This window comes from Otolemur garnettii, unplaced genomic scaffold (assembly GCF_000181295.1).
Source record: "Otolemur garnettii isolate 467f Iridium unplaced genomic scaffold, OtoGar3 scaffold00056, whole genome shotgun sequence".
Lineage (NCBI taxonomy): Eukaryota > Metazoa > Chordata > Mammalia > Primates > Galagidae > Otolemur > Otolemur garnettii.
The window spans coordinates 8,457,159-8,483,405 of record NW_003852451.1 but is presented as its reverse complement, the minus strand read 5'-3'; the positions used below and the strand labels follow the sequence as shown (position 1 = coordinate 8,483,405).

Here is a 26,247-nt window from a genome sequence, read left to right as displayed (position 1 = left end):
CCCTCAGATCCAGTGTCTCAGACACTCATGTGTGTCTATCTACATGTGTATTTTCTGATGTTTTGGATGAATCTAGTGTCTGTCCTGAAGTGATTTCAAAAATTGCTCAAATGATTTTAATACAATGCATTGAAATGCTGGGACTCTTTGGCCCAGTGCAGGGCAGGGCTCTGGGGCTCCAGGTATGAGTCTAGCTCAAGACCACTGTTGAAGGGCAGCCTGCCTCTGCCCCGCTGTTGGCATGGGGCCTGTGTCCTTGGCTCCATCAGGAGCATGCGTGGCACGCCTGGAACTGCTCAGGCATCATGAGGACTGCGTACTTGACTTGCAATTTACTTTCCTGGTCTTGAATTCATGTTCATATGTTTTACTTAAACTTTTTTAGAATATACTACTCAACATTTTTGCATCTTTTAAGACTGTTTCTTTTAATGGAAAGTGTGGCTTTTTCTAATAAAGAGATTGACAAGGTTGATTATTGATATGAGATTTATCTAATTTTGATTATAGAATAATTTATCTGTCAGATTCATATTAGTATAACACCATGTAAAACTGTTTTTAGTTTTTGATAGTTAAGATTTTTTAATGTTTGTGTTCTTTAACATTAAAGCAAACTGTTAAAAGCAAAGTGTTAAAATTTTGGAACATGTAGGAAAGTATAAGTAAAAGAACTTTTAAAATACTTAGAGTCTCATGTCTAGAGATAACTATTATTAAAAATCTGGTGTGTTTCCTCTTAGATGCATATGCATTTTTCAAATAATTTTCCCTGCTTCCTATTTTAGTGGAAGACTTATGACCCTGCATTTTCCCGGCTGGAAATTTGGTTCCGATTTGTCTTTGTAGTACTGACCTTCATTGTCACCGTGAGTATGATTCACCTGTCAGCCTGGCACAGCCACAGCTAGGACGAAGCTAGTCTGCATAAGTACAGTCCTCAGAGTGGGAGCTACATGGAGTTTTCTCCAAACTCAGAGACGCTGCATCCACTGGGCTCTCCTGATAGCATTCTACATTCTGTGGGTCTACTGAGATGCTTTAGTGCAAAAACGAGCAATGTGGTATATCATTTAGTAAGGACTGCTGGGCAGTGTCATGGTCATTACCCGTCACTGACTGGATTCAGTTTTCACTGGTGTACAGTGGAAAATGCCATCTCCAGGGAGGAATTCTGCCTTATCTGAATGACCTTCTTTTGGTGCAAATCAGGCACACCTTAAGGTTTATATCTGGAGAATTGTACTGAACCTTTTAGTCTTGGTGCCAGAGAGGAGTGGTTTGGGAAATGCAGGCTTCTGGCTCGTGTGGGATCTGAGGTTTGTGTCCACAGGCACTCAGTAACTTTGTGGGGCAGTGCTTACCTTAGAAATGTGAGCAAGTCCACGGGAGTCCATGAGCACTGATAAACTGGACAAAGAGGAAGTGGGTTTCATTTAGTGACTTTTGGCCTATCTGAATTGTGGTGTTCTATACCCATTTGCTCCTTGGCCCTCCAGTGCTGACATGACAGGGAGAGTATGACATTGAGATGTGTCTGCTCTTTGCCATGGTGGCCACTCCAGTTCCATCTAAGAAACACTTGCAGAAGGACACAGGTGTGTGGTGGACAAGTCAGGACACAGGTGGGTGCTAGAGGCAGGAGGTGTTTAGGCTGAGCCCAGGGTCTCAGGAACCCGGGACACTGCCTGGGGAGCTGGCATGCCTGTCTTTGGCAGTCAGAAATTCTTGCTGCTTCTCAGAGGCTCTTTGGGGCCTGGGAGTCTGCTGTGACACTTGGGCAGAGAGCTGGTATTCAATGCCTAAGTATGATTTTAAAAAAGAGAAACTGGCCTGACCCTTGTCATATTAATTGAGTTGGGGAAAATGGTCCACAGGCCAGGAGATAGAAAAAAATTATTTCTAGATGCCCAGAAAATTATTGGCTTATGTTAGATTACAGAAAAACAAGCAAAATGACAAAAATGAAAACTTAAAATTGTTAAGTTTTATATATACTGTTTTAAAGCAGCTTAAAGAACCTTCTCCCATGAGCCCAGCATACCTTCTTTTTTTTTTTTTTTTTGCAGTATTTTTGGTCAGGGACCCGGTTTGAACCTGACACCTCTGGTATATGGGGCTGGCGCCCCACTCCTTGAGCCACAGGCACCACCCCCAGCACACCTTCTTTAGGGAGGTGTGTATAAACACCTCCTCTAACCATGGGTATAAGCCCCATAACCTTGGTTTGTCATCAGGGAGCCCTGGTGCCCCCTTAGAAGCTGGTGCCATTTGTGAAAATTGCCCTATGTGTGACCACTCACAGCATCCACAGATTGGGGCCCATTCCCTGACTGAGTCCTGGGTCCTGGCTATCTGGGGCAGCCCTGGAGAGCAGCCTGCTCTGGGGGGATAGAGAGGTGCTCTCCTTCTGTGTGGCTGTTGTGTTCCCCTTCTCTTCTCCTCCTGTGAGAGCAGCTCTTACCTGTGGCCCCTCTGCAGCAAGTGACCATCGTACATCAGTTGTCACTGCTAGCTTGTGGGGTTGACTCAGCAGACTTAGCTGGCATCTTGGTCTCTGAGGTGGGAGGAGCCCTTGCTGGGGCAGCAGGGTGTGAGCAGAGGCAGTGACTGCTGGTTTGGTTTACAGTGCCTGTTTGCACATTCCCTCCGGAAGTTCTCCATGAGGGACTGGGGGATCGAGCAGAAGTGGATGTCTATTCTTTTGCCTCTGCTGCTGCTGTACAATGGTAGGTCCCCTTTTTATGTTGAAACCATTTTCTTTTACGATGTAAAGCTGGAAGACATCCTGGAGGTGGCCTGGGCCCAGAGTCCCCAGCAGGGCCTGGGGCCCCGGGAGGAGCGTGTAGCAGCGTGCTCTCTGGGAGCCGTGTTCCCCAAGCTGGGGCAGATGTCTGCCTCGTTCACAAACAGGCGGCTGTTGGGTAGTTAAGACTTGGACGAGCTACAGTCACAGCAGTCCTGGGTCTTGGCGGAGCTGGCCAGGTGCGGCTGGCTGTTTTCTCTCCCTGCTCCAGAAAGCACTTGCTTCCTGAGCTCCCAGGCCTCCGGGAGGAGCTGATGGCAGCGCAGACGGTGCTCTGTCATGATCCGTGCAGCAATCTGTTCCCTGGCTTTTAGGTGTTTTAAAAAACAAAGTAGCCTTTGGTTTGTTGCCTTCCCTTTGGCACTGACTGGGGAGAAACCGATACCGAGTCTGAGCTCACAGAGGGATGGGGTGCTCTATGCGGGTGCCCCGTTTCCCTCACACACTTCTGCCTTGTGCCTTGCAGACCCCTTCTTCCCCCTATCCTTTCTGGTGAACAGCTGGCTCCCGGGCATGCTGGATGACCTCTTCCAATCTGTGTTCCTGTGCGCCTTGCTGCTCTTCTGGCTGTGCGTGTACCATGGGATACGTGTTCAGGTGAGCGGCAGCCGCAGCACCACCAGGAGGCTAAAGGCTCAGCCTTCACTTCCAGACCTGCTGATGAAAACCTGTCTCAGACTCCTACTCAGTGAAGAAGGGAAATAGAGCAATAATTTGGACATCTGTGATCTTGATAGAATTAGGTTTTCTTTATTTCTTACTTTTTTTTCTTTTTTAGGGAGAAAGAAAGTGTTTAACTTTCTATTTGCCTAAATTCTTCATTGTTGGACTGCTGTGGCTGGCTTCTGTTACACTAGGAATATGGCAAACGTGAGTAGTCTCGTGTTGAAACTTCAGTCGGGAAAACCTTTGACAAAGGTGAAAGACCCAGGGTCTAACTGTATTTTGTGAACTCATCCAGAAAAGAATCGTCTCTCAGTGTTTCAATCTTAGTTGTCCAGTGCCCCCCCCATACTTGGGGGATATGTTCCAAGACCCCCAGTGGATACCTGAAACCTTGGATAATAGCAAGGGGTATGTTTCCTGACTGTTTTTCCTGTACACACATACTTGTGATAAAGATCACAAGGATAAAGATGTACACATTAGGCACAGTAAGAGAACAACAATAATAACTAATGATGAAATAGAACAACTATAACAATATACTGTAATAAAAGTTACGTGACGGGGCCCTTCTCACAATATCTCATTGTACTATACTCACAGTTCTTGTAACGATGTGAGATGATAAAATGAGATGAAGTGAGGGGAATGGCATAGGCATTGTGACAAGTCAGTGGGCTATGATTGGGCTTCTGATTGCACATCTGGGAAGGATGACTTGCTTTGGGTGACCCCAGGTTATCCAGCCATGATGATGGCCGCACTGCAGGATGAGGAGTGTGATGGGTGGGTGGAGACACTGAACGGGGGTTCACGTCCCAGCATAGTGACAGTGGGGCGGTGCAGGATGCCTTTATGCTACTTGGAACAGTGTGTAATTTAAAACTTATGAAATGTTTACTTCTGGAATTTTTCATGTGATGGTGGGTAACTGACACTACAGAAAGCGAGATTATAGCCGAGGGGTGCTGCTGTGTGACTGTGCTGAGCAGTTCATTTCTGTTTGAGTGGCGTGTAGAGAATCCACAGTTCCCCCAGGGTAAGATGGCTGGTGAAGAGACTGGGCGGTTCAGATTCCTCCTTGACAGAGGCCAAGACCTCACTGCGGCAACGTGCTCGGTCGGCCTATGGCTGTCCACTGTCCACCAGATGTTTTTGTTTTTCCTTTTGCTGCTCGTGCAGGCTTTCAAACCTTGGACTGGCTCTCACAGTTGATCTTTATTAGTATTTTTGTCTTGTAAAATGGCACCACAGCAAAAGCCTACTGTGGCAACTACTCGTTCACCAAATAGGACTTTTCACAGGGTAGTTCCATTTCTGGATGTGATGTTGGAGCCCATCATACCTGATTTCTGGCCACAGTGCCCCATGTGATGATAGATTTCTCTTCCATCTGCTCCTGTTCCCTGTCCCTGGTTTCCTGTCATCTCAGTGACGTAGTTTCATTGGAAAATGAATCTCACAGAAGTTTGCATTTACTTTTATTACTTCCCATGTCCACTTGTTTATTTCATAGTGCCCCCATGTGCCATTGAAAAGGTACCTGGAAAATCATCTCTTAAAACTATAAGAGAAATGTGTAGTGTAGGGAACTGTGTGTTGAAATATGCAACTTTCCGGCACTGATGCTGGGGACAGTTAATAGGGTTGTGTGCTTTTCCAATGTGAAAAATGCAGCAGGATTTCCCTGGGATTTAGCAGAGCTGTTTCACTGTTGGTAGTAAATAGTTTATGTTAATAAATAGAAAAACCACAAAGTCAAATGAGAAAAAATGTAAAATAAAAATTAATAGGTACTAACATAATTTTTTTATAATGTCAATTTTTAGAGTTAATGAATTACATGATCCCATGTACCAGTACCGAGTTGACACTGGAAATTTTCAGGTAAGGATCATTCAGGAAGGTAAGGACTTTTTGTTTTAATGCTATTTTATAAAATTACTGAATTTTGTAACTTTAATCATGCTATTGACACAAGTTTACTAACCAGCTACATGGAAAAGACCATAGAAAGGTTGTCAGTGGAAAGTTTAGGAAAAACTAGGAAAAATAAAGTCTTTAAGACGATGTTTTTACTTCCAGTCCTTGGTTTGTGGTTATCAGGGTTGCGGCGGTGGTGGACGAGGCCACAGCCCTGTCACTGTGGCTCTCGCTGGTGGTCCTTCCCTCCTACTCAGGCAGCTGAGGAGCAGCCACCAGAGCTCACGAGCAAACAAGGTGGCCTGAGGCTATCGCCAAGGGGACACCATCACAGAGACATCTTGGGGGCTGAGGCAGCCAGTCTAGTCTGATCCTCTTATTTTACAGATGAGAAAATGAGTCACATGGGTTCTTTCAAGGCAGAAACAGAACCCCAGTGCCTGGTTTGCAGTCCTGGGGTGTGCCTCGATGTAAGAGGGGGTTTCTGGTGCCATGAGGACACTGAAGGATGGACGAGGAGAAGGGGCAGGGCCCACCCAGAGGGGAGCCCTGGAACCCCATTTGGGGGGGGCTGGGGGAGGGATGTCATGCAGCCCAGGCCCTGTCTACACCCCCACTGGAACCTGCCGCACCTTCCCCACCACAGCTTCAGAAGAGTGTTTTGTTTTCCTGTAACAAGGTCACAGAATTGTGTGCAGAGACCTAAGGTCTTCTAGAACATCTAATTCAAACCCCCCTTTCACAGATAAGAAAATCAAGTTCCCAAAAGGTTGGGACTCTCCCAAGGGTTCCCACAGTGCAGCTCTGGGCCCTTTCTTTTTATTTATTTATTATTTTTTTTTTTATTGAATAGTAACTATGTACATTAATGCACTTCTGGGGTACAGTGTGGGGTTTTCACACACAATCTGAAACACTTCCATCAAACTGGTTAACATAGCCTTCATGTCATTTTCTTAGTTATTATTTTAAAACATTCACATTCTACTCTTAGAAAGATTCTCTGGGCCCTTTCTTAGATGCAGGGCGGGCAGCCAGGCCCCCACCCCAGGGAGAGGGGCAGCAGCAGCTGCCACGGCTTATTGGCGCTGCCATGTTCCAGGACCTGTGCTGGGAGCATTCAGTGGTGGAGAGAGTTTGGGCTCTTTCTCACCTGATTCCCAAGGGGTAGGAGGTGTCATCTTGGGGGTGACCTGCTCTTTCTCATTCTGTGTCAGGGTTCGAAGTGCCCCATACAAATGGTCACACTTTTGCCTGTAGCGTTTGGGAGGAGAAGAGCACCCAGGCCCTCCTCCCACTCAGGTGCCACCTTGGTTCCTTCTAGGGAATGAAGATCTTCTTCCTGGTGGTGGCAGCTGTGTATATTTTATACCTTTTGTTCTTGATAGTGCGGGCATGTTCTGAGCTACGTCACATGCCTTATGTGGGTAAGTGCCCCTTTCAGAATCGCCCAGTGCAGGGTGGCTTGGCACTGACTTCACAGGGGGAGGAGGGCGGTGGCTGGAGTCTCCCAACCCTGGAGCCCTTTGGTCCCTGGGAGCCACAGCAGGCCTAAGTAGGCAACTCTGGCCTTTGGGATAGAAGTCTGTAGTCCCCTGGGTACCAGTGGGGCTGATACAGCATCCTGGGTCCTGCCGGAACTGCACCTTGCAGAGGGCCGGCCAGCTGTCGGTCTTGAGTTGGGGCCAGTCACCCTGACCTCATAAATTATTTCCCTGATCCTCATTGGACACCCTGGGTCCCAGGGAGGGGCCAGCAGTGCTGGGCTGCAGGCAAAGCAGCAATTCGGAATCCAGAGGGAAGAGGGATTTGTTTGGCAGGGATCTGCTTCATTTTTGCTTTTAAGATCTCTGAGACAGGTGGGGCACGGTGGCTGTAATCCTAGCTTTGGGGGTGCTGAGGCGGTGGATAGCTTGAGTTTATGGGTTCAAGACCAGCCTGAGCAAAAAGCGAGACCCTGACTCTACTATACTAAAAAAATAATAATAATAGAAGAATTGAGGTAAGAGGATTGCTTCAGCCCGAGTTGGAGGTTGCTGTGAGGTGTGATGCCACAGCACTCTACCCAAGGCAACAACTTGAGAATCTGTCTCAAAAAAAAAAGATCTCTGTGATGAGAGTGGAATTTATTTCGAAGATTTTTAACAAGAGTGTTTCTTTCTTTTTCAGATCTCAGGTTAAAATTTTTAACTGCATTGACTTTTGTAGTGCTGGTCATTAGGTAAGAAGGCTTTATTTCTTGAAAACAGCAAAACTGAATTTTTATTTCACTGTCATGAACATCTGTTCTCTCCTATGGAGAGAATTCCAGGAGCTTCTAGCATTAGGTCAGGGGCCCGTTACCATGGGTGGGCACTGAGAGTGTACACAGGCCCAGGAGCACATGTTTCTGTTGCCCGCATCCACTAGAGACAACCCCAGGGGAGTCCCTGCTTGCACTGCACCTGTCAGGTGTGCAGGATGCAGTCACCACGTCAGTCAGCAGACTGGGAGATGTAGGGAATGGGCACTGGGACCTTGCGATTCTCTTGGTGCTCTAAGTGTGAGTTAGGGCAAGTCTCGCTGAGCAGCACACAGGGTGGGCAGTGAGGGGCTGCAGCAGGATGGAGATGTGTGTCAGGGAGGAAGGCGTGACTGAAGGCCTCACTGTGGCAGGCCAGTGCCCAGCTGAGAGGGCCCCAGGCCTCTCTGGAGGTTGTTGGCGGTAGACCCAGATAGGCCTAGGAAGTAGTTTCTTGGAATAAATTCCAGATAATTGGTTATTTATGGTTTATCTATTTCTCTTAAAATCAGACTCCTGAAGGGGGAAAATCTATTAATAGTTTTCTATGAAACCAATTTACAATCACTCACACAAGCCTAGGATGAAGGAGGGAAGAGGAGGGAGAGGAGAAGGGAAGGAGGTGGGTCGATAGAGGGAGGGTTAGTAGGGAGACCAGACCTATGGAGCATATTGCAAGTACAAGTTGGATCTATCAGGTGTAGAACACAAAGGTCTTAATCCTGTAATTAGGTAAATGAGGTGAAGGCTATGTTGTTTAGTAGGATATAAGCACTCCAATTTGTACAAATAATCAACACATTGAATCCCATAATGGCATAAATGTATTTATGATGTATGTACAAATGACTTAATAAAAAAAATTAGTTTTCTAGATTTGCTTTTTGGTTGTTGGGCCAGTGTATAAGTGGTATCAGCCCTTTTCCTGGATGGGAGCCACGTGGGGCTTCTGCAGTTCTGGGGCCCCCGCTGTGTGGAGGGAGATGTCTGTGGGTGTCCAGGTCCATTCACTACCTCACGTGTGTGAATTCAGCTCCAACGTCTGTGTGGACTTGTCATTCAGCATCTAAATCCACTGAGAATAATAGTGTATGAATGTTTTAAGTAGTACTCTATCTCTATTCAGTGCTTGGTGCATATGAGGGTGGACAGTTAAGTTTGTAAACTCATCCTAGAAGAAGTTCTACAGACCTGATTGCTGGCCACCCTCAAGGCTCTCTCATGGGGAAGCCGTGGACCAACAGTGCCTTATCCTCCTTGCAAAGTACCTTTTTTAGGATGAGTTTAAGAACTTAATTGTCAGACCTTCTGTGTTGTCTCTATACCTTCTTGCGCGTGTGCACATGTATGAAACGTACCGTCCCGCATACCCTCGTACACACACTCAGTTATACACACCACACACACCCGTCATGCACACTCTGTCTTTCACACACCCTCACCCTGGAGCTGCCCAGCCCACGAGTGGGGAGCTACCATCTGTTCATAGTGACTTCTATACAGTCTGTACAGTCTGTCCTGGCTGTTGTCGTGCTTCCATCATCTTTCCTTGTAGGGTCTCTAGGGAGTTCATTTATTCATCCTACAAATGCTTAGCAAGCACCTGCGGCAGCCACAGGCTCCTCCCTGGTTTGGTAGTTCTGTTCCAGCAGGGGAGACATATTATAAACAAACAAATAGGCTAAGCGCCTTAAAAAGGGCGATGTGACAGTGGCAGAGGAAGTGGTCGCTTTCTGTGGGTGGGTGGGGAGCTGTCTCTGAGGGGGTGGTGTTTGGCTAGGGACCTGAGCAGTAGTAGCCCTGCAAAGCTATGGGGTGGCCATTCCAGGCCACAGCACTGCAGGGACAGCAGCCTGGGTAGGAGTGGGCCCTCTGAGTCAGAGAACAGCAGAGAAACAGCAGCGTCCAGGAGGGGGCTGGCCACAGGCATGGGCAGCAGGGGTGAGAGGTCAGAGTGGGCACTACAGGCCACCAAAAGAAGTCTGAGTTTTGCCCTCAGTGATGGGAGACCTCAGTGAGATGTTCAGCAGGGAGGTGAAGAATCTGGTTTACATTTTTATTAAAGCCAGAAAGGGTCTAAGTGTGGGAGCAGGCCATGGAGGGAGGTGGAAGGGGGTGCAGGTGGGAGGCTGTAGAGTTACAGGCAGAGCTGGTTGTGGCTCCAGAGGCCAGTGTTGTCAGAGCCCTCCACCGCAGCAGGCAGGAGTTTGAGCCTCAGGTGTCAGGGGCTGTGCGTGGTGCAGGGCCGTGCCCAATGAGGGGCGTATGAAGGAGGTGCAGGCTTCACTGGGGGACGTGCTGCTTTGTAGTAGTAGGAGACAGTCTTGAAAACAGGAGTGTGAGAAGGAAGGAGAACCGTGAGCAGGTGCTGTGGGGCCCCAGGAGAGAGTGTGGTTAGGGGCCCAGCCCTGCAGCTGGCTGGTGGTCGGTCCTCTAGGCCTAATGTCAGAAAACCAGAGGTGGAGGTTCTGTGTGTGTGCATGCAGTGCGTGCACATGTGTGCATGTAGATGTTTCCATGGTGAAATAATAATGAATAGGCTGCACTAGTCGGGTGAATAAAACAGATCACATAGGCTCCGAGTCTTGTCTTGGCATATGTTTACATGTCGTCTTCTGCCTTTCTTTTTCCAGCATTGTCATCCTTTATTTAAGATTTGGAGCACAAGTGTTGCAAGACAATTTTGTTGCAGAACTGTCAGCGCACTACCAGAATTATATCCTTTGACTTGGAGGTGCCCAGGCTGCAGGAGTGTCTGCAGCCTGCCCAGGTCTGAGCCTGAGAGGGGACAGGCCAACGGCTCATGCCTCGTGCTGGAGGCCTGCCTCTGCTGAGAGGTGCCTCCTGCTCTCCCTTGGGGCAGGGGGAGCTCTGCCACACTCCTCTGTGGGCAAGAAGCTCAGGCGCGGCAGGGCTAGCCAGGTCCTCAAGATCTGTTACTAGGCAGCAGAGGCCGACCCAAACCTGGGTGGGCCAGCGCTCTGGAACCATCTCCACACTATGCTGCTCCCCACCCACGCTGCTCTGTGCAGATAGATGAAGTGCTGTCTACGGTACCTGCGCCTCCCAGTGCACCCTGTCCTCTTGCATGTATGACAGGGGATGTATATATGTATCCCCTTGATAATATGGGCACAGTTAGGGCATTAATCCTTTACGTCCTAGGTTCTTACCTTGGGACCTCTTATGTCCTTAACGCATGATTTTTCAATTTTTTGTGGCTAAATTTCACACTAAACTTTAACCATATTCTCAAAGGAGTCTATAATCTGAAAGATCAGGAGTGATCTTCCAAAAAAAGATCAAGTTGATCAGCACAAGCAGAGCTTGTTTCCGATGTTTTATTTTGTTTGCCTAGACAGCTTAGTTTTCGGCACGCTGGTGGCTTTCCTGCCCTGCACATGTGACTTGATCCTGTCTGGCCCTGCCTCAGTGCCAGTGAGAGCCCTGCCCCTGAGGTCTCAGTGGATCAGGTTCTCACTGATATTCGAGGTCGGAGTTCACATGTTGCTTCCTGTGATCTTGAAGGCTTATTGTGACCTCTTGCCGTGGAATTGGACCGTGGATGCCTGGCATCTGGGTTACAGACCCCTGGGCTCTAGTTGGCGGTTACCAGTAGGAAGGGCCACTGATGATTGGGAGGAACAGTCAGGCTGGGAGCAGCGAAGCCATCTGCTTTGCCCAGACATGGTGTTCCTTCCCTTGACTGGCAGCACCAGCTGAGTTCTTATCTTTTTATGGCCTGTTGAACTTTTATCTCTACACCTTGGCCTTTGTGTATTCCCCATCAAAGAATGCTCTCTATGGTAAGCCACCCTGGGGTCTGGGTTGCTGGCCAGGTAGCTGACACAGGGTTTCCCCTTAATGAGCTGCCCCATGGGCAGGGAGAGACGAGGAATGTTTAAATGGCGAGTTCTATGTTTAGACAGAGCACAGCATACATTGAACCTGTTCATGTCAAACACATGATAAGCGTTAATTTTGTTAGTGTGTCCTAGCACAAGCAGTGTGTCCATCACCTGTATGGAATAGTCTGCTGAATGTAGATAGTCCCAACTTATGATGCATAGGAATTTTTGATTTTACAGTGGTACAAAAGTAATATGCATTCAGGAGAAACCACTGAGTACTCATACAGCCCTCCTGGTTTTCACTTTCAGTACAGTATTCAATAAATTATGTGAGATATTCTGTGCTCTGTGTTGGGTGGTTTTGCCCAACTGTAAGCTAATGTAAGTATTCTGAGCACATTAGCTATGATATTTGGTAGGTTGGGTGTATTAAATGCAGTTTCAACTTGCGATGTTTTTGACCTATGATGGGTTTATTAGAATATAACCCCATCGTATACAGAAGCATCTGTACTGTTGTGGCCATTCACAGGATAGCCAGAACATACCAGAAAACCTCAAAACCAAAACAAAAACACCCTCAAATCCCTAGACAACCCTCTTGCACAGAGAGTGGAGAGGATGGGGACTCCAGAGAAGAGGCAGTCCTATGAAAGTGGAGCTTTCAGAGCACCCTCACGAACAGGGTTGCATCCAAGCTTCACAACAACTGTACGATAAAGGTGTCGTTACTCCCATTGTACAGATGAAGGAACTTAGAAGCAGCTGCAGGTCTAAGGACTGGGCAGGAACAGGCAGGGCGAATCTGCGCTGCCCGGGGCCTGTTTTCTGTCCCCTGCTCCCTGTGTGGATAGGATGCAGGCACGTGGGTGCACCAGCTCTCTGCTCTTGCTGCGGGCTGCCTGGCTCCGTCTTCACAGTGTCCCTGCCCAGCAGGCCCTGCTCGCCCTGTGCTGTGGATCAGAAAGTGAACTCCTAAGCTGCTTTGTTCGGGTTCACACAGAGAGTGGTAGAATTTGGAGTTTGAATCCAGCTCTTTCTGGCTCCTGTCCTCTCCAGGCTAATAATGTAATGATTGCTTTTGTTGGTTTTCAGAGTCCCAGCTGAAAGATAATCCTGCATTTTCCATGTTGAACGACTCCGATGATGATGTGATTTATGGGTGAGTTGCTATCCCCCCCGGGCGCTCTAGTCTGGCCTTGTGTGTTTATGTTTACCAAATGAGTTATGTGTCTAAAGTGATTTTCAAGACGTAACATTTGCCTGGGAGTGTCACGTGATTTGTTGTTTTCTGTGTCCACAATACACGGGCTTAGATGTAGTGATATCTTCTTTGCTAAATACCCGCAGTATGTGGTGAGTGCAGGAAGGACAGCTCTTTCTGTACTGGGGGGCCCTGGTGATTGGGGGAGGAGGGGGCAGGGATGGTAGGACTGCTTGGCAATAAGAGATTGTGAGTGAAGCTAGGAAGTGAGTTGCTGCAGTGGTGTGTCAGTGTGACAGAAAAGAATAGCTGAAGATCTGTCAAAAGTCAAATGGTATCAAAGTTCTCTTTTGTAACAGGAGTGACTATGAAGAAATGCCTCTGCAGAACGGCCAGGCCATTCGGGCCAAGTACAAGGAGGAGTCCGACAGTGACTGAGCTCGTGGCGGGGCGGCCAGGTGGCTCAGTGCCTGGACCTTCTCCTTGGGTGCCCACTCCTGCCCTTCCCCATACCTGTCTATGTACATCTAGACCTCCTTGTGAGCAAAGATCTCTTGATCCTTATTTGTTTACATGTTCTTAAAAGGAAAACCAAAACTGAGGGCAAATTTAAATGTCGGGCCAAATTTCTAGTCAAGGTGGCTACATTTATTTGGGAAGAAAGGCGTGGATAAAGTTTATAAACAGCCAAATGCTTTTTAGAACATTTCAGATAAGAGCATGTTTTCGGTGGTGGGGAGGAAATTGCCTTGTTCAGTGAGTGAACTAGGTACTTTCTTTTCACTCATTCACTAGTTCCAAGTGCATTGGCATCCCTTGTTTCCCTTTCTTGCCTTCCCCTTGCTATCTTTTTTTTGACTGAGGAAGCCTATTTCTGTGGCTTCAGGGGTGCAGTCCTTCCTCGGGGAGTGGCGTCTGAATGAGTTGGTAATTTGGAATCACTGTGGATTTGCGAAGCATGTAAAGTGTGATTTACCTGGGGAATGGTGGGTGGCCAGGTTCCAGTCCTTCACTGTCACCAAAGCAGAAGTAATAGCCTGGAGCTCTGAGGAGGATTTGGTAAGTTGAATAGGAAAAGGCTAAGATAATCAAGAAGCTACTGGCTCCTGTGAGGAAGGATTTGTTGCCTTGGTGTTATGGTTGGGGTGGGCAGGAGGGGAGCTGTTACCATGCCAATAAATAGCAGTTTCTGCAACTTCTGAATAAGAAACCCCATAGAGATTTATTTTTTTAATAAGAATTAAAGGAATGATTTATAAAATATTATAGGTTCTTAATTGCCAAAAAGTTTTTAACTTCACTTTTGGAAATAAGATGAAAAGTAAGTAAAACATCTTAAGCCATTTGGCTTATGGAGAAACATCATTGGGTAGAAACTAACGTTTTTGGAAATCATTCCCTTCCCTCCCTGAACCACACGAGTAAGGTAAGCACAGGACTTGCCCTCTGGAAAAGTCTTTGGCACCGCATAATCTGTGGCGTCATAGAGGCCCTGGAGCTGTGGTTCTCAACCTTCCTAATGCTGCGACCCTTTAATACAGTTCCTCATGTTGTGGTGACCCCCAACCAAAAAATTATTTTCATTGCGACTTTATAACTGTAATTTTGCTACTGTTATGAATCGTAACGTAAATATCTGATATGCAGGATGGTCTGAGGCAACCTCCATGAAAGGGTCGTTCTACCCTCAAAGGGGTTGTGACCCACAGGTTAAGAACCACTGCTCTGGAGAGTCCCAATTCCTTTTACTCAGGGACTCATTAGAGAGGTGGGGTGTAGATGTCTCCTTTGCTTTTCCCTTGACATGTGTAGTAACATCTATAACTATTAATATACAGTTGTAGCCAACCTGACTGATGCCATCTGGGCCAAAAGAGGGGGGTTTGCACTCTGCAGGCCGAACCTCCATCCTCATCTATGCATTGGCTCTCAGATAACCGTTCAGAGCCACAAGTTACTGTCCACTGCGGTAGTGCTGGGACCTTCAAGTTGTTCATGGAAGACTATTCATTATGACTTCACATCTGTCTTTTTAATTTAAACTTCAATAATGTACCTATAATATGGATTTTATTCACATTTGTTTTTTAAAAACCTTGTAAATAGGAATGTTTGGATTAAAACAACTATTACTGCAATGATAATTCAAGGTTTACATGATTTCTATATTTGTAATGAATGATGTAATGACATTTTTGATTCTGTGTAGAGGCATTGAAAAAATTTTCTGTTACCAAATTTTACAACTTCTACTACTTTATAATTTTTTGTAAACTGATGAAGATTTGTGCTGATTAACATATTCTAGTATGTGATAGAGTTTATAAGTTTTAATCATTATAAAGTAGTGTTCATTATTTGGAATGCTGTTATTTATCAGTAAATGTAAAATAGTTGAGGCATTTAGCCATATACACAATAGAACTTTTTAGAACTTGTCTTTGTCCTATGATGTAATTATAAACTGACGGCTAGTATCTTCATGCATTAATTCTTCATGGCACCATGAAATGAAAAATACGGGATTATTTACTTTTTGTAACTAAGTTGTAAACAAAATTACATCAAAAGTACTTAAGGGAAAATGGTTCCTGGTGTATCATAAGTACTAACATATTCCATACTCCATGTAAAAGTTTGCTTAAAGTATATAGCATTTAGCATGTAGAGTATGTGCCACAGATACTAGGTGAAAACACTAAAGTCTGCCAGAAGCTTTTGACAGTAGCGAGAAAATTGTTCTTGAGGGTATTAAAGTTCCGCAAACCTACATTATGAATTCCCAGGGCTGACTTTAGTTCTTTCATGGGAACAGTTTGAAACCTCATCTTTGGGATATTTTTGATACGGGTCCAGTCTGGGGCAACCTGGAAGATGACCAGAGGGTTTCACTTTCCCTAGGGAGAGCTTCATTATCCATGTGCGTAATCACAGGCCCACTCGGTTTACTACTGAATCATTGTAACAGAGCAGTGGTGCCTTCTCTCAAGCCCCAGTGAAAGGTGAGAGGAGATTTATAAAAATACATTCAAAGTTGTAAGATGATTATGGCACATAGTTATAGATTGCAACAAAAGCTTAGATACATTATGTAAACCCAATCTGCTAAATGGGCAGGTTACAAAGACAAATGTCATCAGCTTTAAGTATTTTTAACTATTTACTGAAGGGGCAAGTATGTTGTGTGGTAACTTAGTTCCTGAATCCTTTTCACAGAAAATACAGATGCTCATAAAAGGGATAAAGACAAGTCTCTAAGAACATTTATAGTAAAGACTAGACTTAAAACACTAAAGTGAATTTATATTCTGAGGGTTTTAGAAACCAGTTGCCTTAGCGGTTGTATTTTTGAAAAAAAGATACACATCTTTTTCCCAGGTCAAAGGGAGTTAACTGTTGTCTGTGGCATCTTGTTATGCTGTTTATTTTTGCTTGATTTTTTTTGAGAGAGAGAGTTTCATTTGTTGCTCTCAGTAGAGTGCCGTGATGTCATAGTTCATAGCAACCTCAAACTGTTGGGCTCAAGTGATTCTCTTGCCTCAGCCTCCTGAGTAGCTGGGACTACAGGCGCCCGCCACAACACTTGGCTTTTTTTTTTTTTTTTTTAAAGAGGCGAGGCTTTGCTCTTGCTCAGGCTGGCCTCCAAGCCCTGAGCTCAGGCAATACACCCACCTCAGCTTCCAGAGTGCTGGGATTACAGGTGAGAGCCACTGTGCCTGGCCTGGTTTGATGTTTTAAATATATTGTTAAGTATAATACCCACACTAGGAAACAGCAGGATTTGCTGCTACAGAAAACTGCCTTTTTAACAAAAGACTGTAGATAGTTGTAAAATAAAACAACACTAAACTTTAAGGTTAAAAGGGAAGGTAGAGCTATGTATTGAACTGTAGGACTGTGTCATAGAGCACAGTGCTGGGCATAGAGTGGGCACTGTAATTAGGCAAAGTGAGTATTTATGGGAAACTCATGTTTTGGGAATGGCTTCTTTTTAACACTAACTTTCTGATGTTAATAAATTTTTAATATTCAGGTCTTACGTGGATCTTGATTTGTTTGCTGTTTGCATGTGGAGTTAATTTGGCCTATCAGACATGAGTGCTTTAATAAAAGGTCTTTAAGAGGCAAGAGCGGGGCTTTTTTTATTTCAGCAAGTAGACATGGAAATGTCTTTATTACCCCATCTGTATGGCCTGGGGAAAAGTGCTGAAGACCGACCCCAATTTGGACCTACCTCCCTACTTACTGGATGTGTGACTTCAAACCCATCTGATAACCTCCAAACACATTTTTCTGATTTTAAATAACTGTGTAATTGTTGTGGACACAAAATGAATTATTGTGAAACCTTTGTAAGCCACAAAGCACCAAAAGTTTATGGCTTACAAATCAAAATTAGTAATTTGTTGATTGTGACTGAAAAATAGCAGGGGATTAAAAGTTGTGATGCTACAGCTTTGGGCCAAGAGTGTGCATTAGAGCTCTCTGGCTAAAGCAACAGAGATTGGCTTGCCTACCCTCTCCCACCACACCTTCACCTCTAGAAGGGGGGTGCTAGGAACAAAGAGTGTGATGCCCAGGGGTAAGAATCTGGACCCCAGCAGAGCTGTCAGAATCCCAGTCTGACTGGTTAAAGGGTACATGATCATGCTGAGAGGACCAAAGCAGACTTGTCTTAGTTTTACAGACGCTGAAGTCACTAACTAAATGTGAAAAATTCATTTATGATACTATATAAATCATGAAGAACACAGCAAATTTGAATAATTTATTCTAACAAAAGTATAAAGTATGGAAAATCAGTGTATTTGAATCAGTTCAGAGAGTAGAGCAAGTTTCACATTAGCAGATTGTAATTTTTAGCACCTTTGAAAAGAAATATTCAGAGTTAAGACAAGTGGCAACACAGGCTTCAGACTACCTACTGCAAATGATCTGTGTGACTACGGTGTACAGTTACACAACAGTGCAGCCATTTGGTTTCTTTTCTCTACATTTTGAGAGTGCCATGAAACACGCTTAAAGAAAACAAAGTGTTTGAATTCATGGTTGGTGGTTAGAAGGTGGAACAGAAATGTTGAGACAAAGGAGAAAGGTCACAGGCTGGACAAGGTCAGATGGACAGTCCAAAGGTGCTGACGATGCAGTACATGGTCTTGTTCTCCCATCGCACGGTGCAGCTCCCTGGGGGGATGACAGAGCAGCACGTAAGGGAGGAAAACTGGGGGACATGCCCTTCCAATTTCTCACACTAAGGCTAATAATCAAGTACCAACCTCTCTGAGGCACATGAAGAAGGGTAGGAAGTCTCTAGTATAAAAGTTGTTTTAAAATGTTACCATTAAACATACAAAGACATGAACCCCCAAGCACATATTTCATAAAACCTTTTAAATAATACACATCATAGCATGGTCCCAGAAGGTACCTGAAAACATTCAGAGAAGATACACATGACTAAACTTGACCACAGATGTTTTGAAAGCATACCGTCAGTAGAGCTGTCCCAGAAGCAGGAGCTTGCTGTGTGAAGTCCGGCCCCATTCTTCTGCATGATTACACAGGTCACTTAAATTAAAACAAACTTATTACAGAAATCTACTTGGCAGCATGGATGTCATTTTGCCCACTTTTAGCATGTATGTGTGGGTCACACAGTTGATTTTTATGATAAAAATCACAGGAGTAGATTGCCTTGCCCCACCACAGTGACAAATTACAGATGCTCCCTAACTTGCAATGGGGTTACATCCCAATAAACCTATTATAAGTCAAAAATGTAAGTTGAAAATGCAATTAACACCTCGATAAACCCAGTGTTAAGTAAAAACTTTGGTGGTTTTGTTTTTGTTTTGAGACTGTCTCTGTTGCCCTGGGTAGCGTAGTGTGCTATGGTGTCATCATAGTTCACAGCAACCTCAAACTCTTAGGTTCAAGCAATCCTCTTGCATCAGCCTCTTGAGTAGCTAGGGCTACAAGTGTGCACTAGCACCCCCAGCTTATTTTTCTATTTTAGTAAAGACGAGGTCTTACTCTTGCTCAGGCTAGTCTCAAATCCTGAGCTCAGGCAATTCACCCATGTTGGCCTCCCAGAGTGCTGGCCTTATGGGCATGAACTACCCACACCTGGCTGTAAAGTCAAAAATTTATAAGTCAAATCACCATAAGTTGGGGACCTTTCCCTTCCTTTACCACTTAACTTGTTCTAAAAGCATCTGATTGGAAGTCTTATAAAATCCTGGTTGGCAAATGCCCTGCGATTGTACCAACAGCCAAACAGGCCAAGCATATGCTAGGTAACCTACTCATACCAGGGACTTTCTTTGAAGTGAAGAACAAATTGTCACATCAGCCATCTTTTCTGACAATGGACACACCTCTGGTCAGTATTTAAAAACCATATACCAAAATATATGAGAAACAAGAACTCATTACCAATGTATTTGAATGGTTTCCCCAGCTTGGTGAGTTGGCTTAAAGTTTGTTCTACTACATTTGTGGTCCACTGATTGACCTTGCTGTGCTGGTACGCGTTACCCCCGATTGCACTTTCTATAGCCTGAAAACAAAGCACAAAGGGGGTGACAGTGAACAGAAGGCACCCAGATAGCTCCCAGTTAGTAACTGACATTTATCACCCAAAAAGACTGATGAAGTTTATGTGAAATGTACATTTATTTTTAGTCATGAGAACTCTTTTGCAAATACAACATTTTAATAGTGTTATATTTCATTTAAATGAGTTTTTGTTTTTAAAAGTTCATATTTGTATAGTCTGTCAAATTATTTAAACATTTTGACCTAATAACTGGGCTTAATTTTCACTGCTGTTAGTAATACTTATAATAAATTTTTCTCCCCAAGTCTAGATAATATTTACTTTGCTTATTCCTTTCTTTAAAAAAAGTAGATGCTTTCATCTAATACTATCTAATAAATATATTAATACTATAAGATGAAGTTTTATTGGTTATTTAGACAACTGACAATGTACAAACTTATCCAAATAATTATATAGTCAAAAATACTTCCTTTATGCAGCATTTTCTGGGAATATGTTACCACATAAACCTTTTCTAAAACTTATTTTAAGTTTGTGATGATTTTTTTTTCCCTGTTCTAAATTTCCTCCTTTTGCTCTTCTAGAGTTAGGTGGGGACATGCACGGCTCTCGGTGGCTGCTCTGGTAAGCGCATGGTTAGGAGACTCCCCCATATGTTTTCTCGGGCTCGCTCACCATCGGCTCCCTGTAGGCCCTGGTGCCAGAGTGCTTCCATATAGCAGTTTTCTTCTCTGCACCTAACTTGCTATGCTGGAAACTGGGAAACTGAGTTTTAGTGACAGATATAACCTAAAATAAAAACATGCAGTGAGGGCCAACTTCTGCACTCAGGCAGGCAGGGAAACCCAGCAATCCAGGGTCTGGGCTGTACATGCTGGTGACAGACCAGGGTTTGCTGCCTGGGGCTGAGGCCCAGCAGCCAAACCCACCTGAGTCAAACCCTAATTTCTACTTACATCTCTTCCCATCTCTCTGGGACTCAGTACAGTCCCATTAGACACAGGTCCTGCTTCCTTCTCCTTACCACATGTGCTTCCCTCCCAGCTCAGAGGCTATGGGGTTGGGGGCAGCAATATCTAGACCTAGGCATTGCCAAGGAAAGGGGCCTCGCTCAAGCAAACCCCTAACTGGCAGCTCTCCAAACATGCTTGGAAAGTGACCGTGTTTCAGGGAGGAAAGAAAATCCTCCACTAACTTTGGACCTGCCCAGCCTTAGTGTTGCCCAATCCTGAAGACAGCTGAATAATTAACCTGTTTCTGGGGCTGTCGAAGCCAGTGGTGCAAGGTTAAAAGTAGCACAGCAGAGTCACCTCATGTCTCTAGTAGGCTGGAACTGCTGCTTGGTAACCAAGTCAAAGACAATGCTGGAAATAACTGAGGTGAACCAGACTTCCTATCAAACCAACTCTACTTTCCACAGTTCTGGAGTCATTCACCCACCTGCCAGCTCCCTACTGTGTTCCACAGAAAACACTGTATTTAGAAAAGCAAGGAAAAGCAATCAGGAAATCATGCCTGCTGCTGAATAATCAAAATCATTCTGCTTTTGGATACTGTTCACAAAAATAGACTGTGATTCTTCACTACAGTATTAGTCAATCATCTGCATAATAGCCGATTCTAAATGACACAGGGAACTTGAGATCCTTCAATGACTCTTTTAGATGATGGCCTCAATGTATGTGCTCAGTGTTCCCCAGAGAAGGCAGGGAAACTGACTGTGTAAACATTCCCGCCCCATCACCCAGGCCACTGCAGGTACCCCTGCCTCCCTTTCCTTCCACTCCTGTTCATTCTCCAGACTGCAGCTGTGAATGTCCCTGGACTCACACAGCAGGTCAAATTTCCCTTTATTTATTTTTTTGAGACACAGTCTCACTTTATCACCCTGAGTAGAGTGCCATGGCATCATAGCTCACAGCAACCTCCAGCTCTTGGGCTTAGGCAACTCTCTTGCCTCAGTGTCCCGAGTAGCTAGGACTAGAGGCACCTGCTACAATGCCCAGCTATATTTTTGTTGCAGTTTGGCTGGGTTTGAACCCACCACCCTCCATATATGGGGCCGGCACCCTACTCACTGAGCCATAGGCACCACCCTCAAATTCCCTTTTAAGTGCTCTCACAGAACCACATTTTGTGGCATTTACCACACTAAATATAAGCTGATAAGTGCTCCAGGCCATACAGGAACTGTAAGAGGGTAGGGACCATGTCTTTTTTGCTCACCAGGCCTCTGCATGATCCCTCAGTATGTGTTTTTTGAATGAATGAAAGAAAAACAAATATCCCTTTTGTCTCTCCTCCTCATCTATGGGATGTACTGTGATTAATAACAATATAAGTGTGTTGAGGAAAGTAAGAAAAATAACTGAATAGCTCCCAAACTGGATCAACAGGTCCTGAATAACTGGAAGTTGATTATTCGGTTTTCTTATACTCACTGTTCATTAAACACTTGAAACAGTTATTTGTGTGCTACATGTCTTTCATGCCTGAAGGTCACAGAATCAAGCCTTGGTAACATTCAGTAGTAATGCTATGTGTAAAATTCTGTGTATTATTTAAAATATATAATTTACATAATATGAGGATAATTGTTATCTAGATATCCAGAGATAAAACCTGTTCTTGAAAATGCCAAAACACACAGGATCAGTTGAAATAAATCCAAGATAGTATTTAAACAAATTCTTTTCTCTCATGTAAGCCATTAATCAAATAAAAAGTAAGCATTTCTCCTCTTACCTCTTTCACAATGTTGCTCACTTCATCAACAACAAAAGCAGTCTGTAAGGAAGAAAATGCAGTTAAGTTTGATTTGTTTAAAAGATTTGCTTTCACTGCACTGATATGTGAAAATTTAGGTAATGAACATAATTTAGAAATGAAGACCTTAGAAATAATTAACTAGAGTGTTCACTTTACTGAGGAAGGCAGTACAAGTCCTCAGAAACCAGGGGACTAAAATACACGGACATAACTTAAAGGGTTTTTGTTTTAATCACAACCACAATCCAAGACTTCATTTTAAACCAGAATTTAGTCTCCTCTTCCATTTCATGTGGCTGCTAGGATCATTCACCAATAGACAATCTTAATGAGTAACCTGACTTGTATGAATTAACTGAAGCTGCCTAAGTGATCCATTTTAAAGATGTAAATCTCTCTTTCCTGATGTAAACTGATTCAAAAACTTGAGGGTTCTGGAGGTTTTTATTTCTTACCATTAGCAGTAAAATTACAGTGATTATACTATTTCCAGGTAACTATTTTTCTTTCCCAGTGTTGTCCTCTCTCAAAACTAATCACCAGCTGCTAGCACCTCAGTTCTCTGCCAGCGTCAGACCACTTGGGTGTGGGCTGCCTGCAGCAGGTTAGTTTCCAGGAGTACAGTTGTCCTTCTTTTCCTTTCTACATACAGTAGATCTGAATGGCTACAAGGACATCCTGAAAATAGCATCAGTCCGGCACTTGCCTACCAATGTGCTCTTTATATGGGAACAAGTGTTTAAAGTTACTGCTGAGTCCCAGCAAAGGCATTTATTTCGCTCTGGCTATGTGCACACAGCTGGAGGAAAGGCAGAGCCCCACTTTGGCAGGGAGTTTTCCTCACCTCCTGCGGAGCTGCTGACCATTGCAGGCCCTGCCTTGTCTGAGCAGTACTCCCTTCTTTTCAGGAGGATTAAGAGCTGTCTGCCTGAAGCCACCTCACTTGCTGTGCTCAGAAGTCATACTTCAAAACAAAACCAACTTACCAAGTTAATGAAAATTTGCAGTTGTAATTTCTGGAAGTTTAAAGATCCTTCCAAGTAACTACATAAATTTTAAATCACAAAAGAAAGTCCCTGATTAACTTTCCAGGCAGTTAAAGTATAGAAAAGCTTGAAGGACATTTTACAGAACTTTTACTGGAAAGTAGAGCAGTTGTGTTGAATCCAGAGGGTAGTTTCAAATCAACTTCTATAAGAAATATGAAAAATGACTTGAGAGTTTCAAAGCCCCAGAAATCTATATGAAGTTAGAGGACATGCAGAAAAGACTTAGTTGAGAAGATGGCAGGAGGACCTGAATGGGCAATTTCATAGTAAATACCTAAGGCAGCCTGTGGGTCCCCCTCCCAAGGTTCCCATCTAGTGTAAAAAAATACAGATCACTCTGTTCAGCTTCTTCATTTTATTGAAATCTAGAATAATAAAATTGCCTAGGCATCTCATTTGTGAGAGCCAGAATCAGACTGTTGTATTAAGGGCTTTCTCTTTAGAAAATTTTACTTGGTAGGGTGGGGCATGTGGCCCAAGGAGCAGGGCGCCGGCCCCATATACCGGAGGTGGCAGGTTCAAACCCAGCCCCGCCCCCCCCAAAAAAAACAACCAAAAAACTGAAAAAAATAAAAAATTGGGGCAGTGCCTGTGGCTCAAAGGAGTAGGGCACTGGCCCTATATGCTGGAGGTGGCAGGTTCAAACCCAGCCCTAGCCAAAAACTGCAAAAAAAAAAAAATTTTTTTTACCTGATAGTACTATAGTAACAAGCCATTTTCAATACTATTATTAGTTAGCAGTTTATGGGAGAAAGCCTTTCCTTTGCTAGCTGCTCCTAAACCCTGTCCTCTCATCATGACTCACTTGGTTGCTATCAACATTCAAGCACTGATTATGACACAGCCATGGAAAGTTTGCACTGGTCAGGAAATCAGACCTAGATTGAAACTTTAGGGAATCAATCCTTAAGCCTTAGTTTTATTTTCCCCCAAATCATCCCAGCTGAAACTAAATTTCAAAAATGGTAAAATAGCACACTTAACCAAATTTATCTATGGTTTGACAGACTGCATACTACACAGGGTTCTATTTGAATTTCAACAAGGATAAAGTATTCTCTTACTGAAGACTCCGTCAGTCCTACGCCCAGAATGCCCGTTAGCTTGGGAGGCAGGCCATTCGAACAGCACAAACACCCTTCTCCGATGAGTGCCTTCTTGCGAAATGATTGGGCGCTTTACCCTACTTCTTCACTGAGGGAATACAAGACTATTTTTCCCCACAAGAATGAGCTACCTTACTGACATCTCAAACAAATGAGATGTTGCACTCATTCGCCGCGAGCACCGTGCGGGGCGAGCGCAGCGCAGGAGAACCAGGTGCGGGGTCGGAGACAAAAGAGGCTCTCCCGCCGCGCCCTCCAGCACAGGCAGACCGCCTGGACGTCCCACCGCTACTGCAGGACTAGGGCGGCGCTCGTGTCCCTCTGTACGCCTGCGACGAGTGTCCAGGCTTCAGTCTCCCTACCCTTCGAAGTGGGGCATCTACGGAGCCTGGGGCTGGGGGTCTGCAGCTCCGAGCAGGGGTAGGCGTGATGTCATCCTCCCGGCGTCCTCCGCGGCAGGCCGCGGGGGACGAGGCAGACCCCGGCCTTGAGGGAAGACGTCCGACCTTGCGAACTCAGGCGTTCACGCTGAGTAACACCGGGGGGCGTCCCGCGCGGAAGAGTCGGGCTCCCCATCCCGCCTCCCGCGCCCTTCCCCGTGCTGGCAACCGTGGCCATGCCTGGGCGGGCTGGGCGGGGCGCTGGCGCTCCCGAGGCTCTATCCGAGGGAGAAAGGCAGCCAGGGCTTCCCGGGAAGGACTGCGTGTCCACCCGCGCCCAGAACTCTCGGCCTCCACCCTTCCCGTCGCCGAACCGGCTTTTACCTCCTCCGAGGCTTGGTAGTCTTCCATCTTTCCTCCAGCGCGTCGCCTCCGCCCCCCTGAGTAGAGTGGACTGCGCAGGCGCACTCAGGCCACGCCCTGCCACGGCCCCACCCCTCTTACGCGCGCCTGTCCACGCCCAGCTCTGGGGTTCCGCCCGGCGCCCGCCCAGCCCTGTGCCGGCCGGGCGCCCCAGCAGCCCCAGGCCTGGCCGGACGCAGGCTCTTCGGGCCCTCCGGGGAGGTGGTGGTTTCCTTGGGAACCCGTGAGGGTGGCGGCGCCGCTCTCTAAACCGCGGCAACTAAAAACAAAACAAATGCACGAAAGCCATTTCTGGCCCCTCCCTGCCGCTCGTACCACGTGGATTAATTTGAACTTTCAAAGGGGCTACGGCGCCTAGTGACAGATTGTGAAGTAACTTCTGAAGGTTACGCACGACGTTACAGTCCCTCTAGGATCTAGGATTAGGATACTTTCGCTATCTGAGGGAAAGTTTCCTTTGCGGAGTTTTCCCTTTAAGTGAGAATTTTTCCTTTCAGCCTCACTTAAAAAACATTTTGGGTGGAAATTTTTTTTTTAAATGCAGCACTGTTCCTGGCTGCCTTGAGTATTCGAACTAGACACAGCCTTGATTTGTATCCAGGGGTCTTTATGGAAATTGCTAATTGCACCCGGCTCCGGTAGACTGCTCTCTGCGAAGGGCTGGGGGTGCATGCACCTGTCTGCGTGTACTTGGAGGCTCAGAGCTTTGACTTTGGTGGTTGCTTTTTCTGCTTTTACCAGGCATTTGAAGCCAGGCCGTCATTTCTTACCTCTCCCAAACTCAGCGGCAGGCACCCACTTCCCTTTGCCTAGGAAGAGCTGACCACAAAAGTCCCAGGGAGACTTAGTAGAATCCCACGTTCAGTCCGTTAGCAACTCTTGTTTCTACCCTGTACGATTCTGACTCCAATTCAAGGTGATTTGTCTGTACAACCGACATACCTAACCTGGGAGCCCTTCAGAGGAATCTAACCAGAAGAGGCTTCCCTCTTCTACCTTGCCATGCGTCAGTAATCCAAGTATTGTCAGATTTACAAACTTACTCCTAGTGGTCTTCGATGATGAAATTTGAACATGTCTTAGCTCAAAATCTCCATTACAGAGCGGAGACACTCTGACCACTCCGTCTAAGGTAGCCAGCCTCCTTACTCACCACCCCTGCATTCATTCCTAGCGCTTCTCTCCGTTTGGGTGGCTTGTTTGTGGTGTCTTTCCATCCAGAATCTA

The 26,247-nt window shown here is 45.4% G+C and overlaps 2 protein-coding genes across 3 annotated transcripts in view; one reads left to right on the top strand and one right to left on the bottom strand.

The window, feature by feature from the left end:
• The window catches only part of TMEM181 (transmembrane protein 181), a 71,014-nt gene extending 57,073 nt beyond the window's left edge, over positions 1 to 13,941 (top strand). Inside the window, 11 exon segments of the mRNA XM_023514642.1 lie at positions 789 to 869; positions 2,630 to 2,729; positions 3,273 to 3,403; positions 3,585 to 3,676; positions 5,302 to 5,359; positions 6,720 to 6,822; positions 7,565 to 7,616; positions 10,310 to 10,392; positions 11,393 to 11,482; positions 12,623 to 12,689; positions 13,091 to 13,941. Of these exon segments, the coding sequence (XP_023370410.1) occupies positions 789 to 869; positions 2,630 to 2,729; positions 3,273 to 3,403; positions 3,585 to 3,676; positions 5,302 to 5,359; positions 6,720 to 6,822; positions 7,565 to 7,616; positions 10,310 to 10,392; positions 11,393 to 11,482; positions 12,623 to 12,689; positions 13,091 to 13,169 (936 nt within the window). The 3' untranslated portion in view covers positions 13,170 to 13,941.
• Positions 13,942 to 17,488: 3,547 nt separating this feature from the next.
• DYNLT1 (dynein light chain Tctex-type 1) lies at positions 17,489 to 25,078 on the bottom strand. 2 transcript variants are annotated; one of them, XM_003792405.2, is made up of 5 exons: positions 24,982 to 25,078; positions 22,039 to 22,080; positions 19,167 to 19,290; positions 18,222 to 18,299; positions 17,489 to 17,915 (listed from the first exon to the last, which is right to left on the bottom strand). In XM_003792405.2, exons 1-5 carry the CDS (start codon positions 25,006 to 25,008, stop codon positions 17,845 to 17,847), a joined length of 342 nt encoding a protein of 113 aa, XP_003792453.1. In that variant the 5' UTR covers positions 25,009 to 25,078; the 3' UTR covers positions 17,489 to 17,844. The 2 variants fall into 2 exon arrangements, with proteins under 2 accessions (XP_003792453.1, XP_012662168.1); XM_012806714.2 differs by lacking the exon at positions 17,489 to 17,915 and having other exon boundaries at positions 18,224 to 18,279; positions 24,982 to 25,033.
• Positions 25,079 to 26,247: the final 1,169 nt, after the last annotated feature.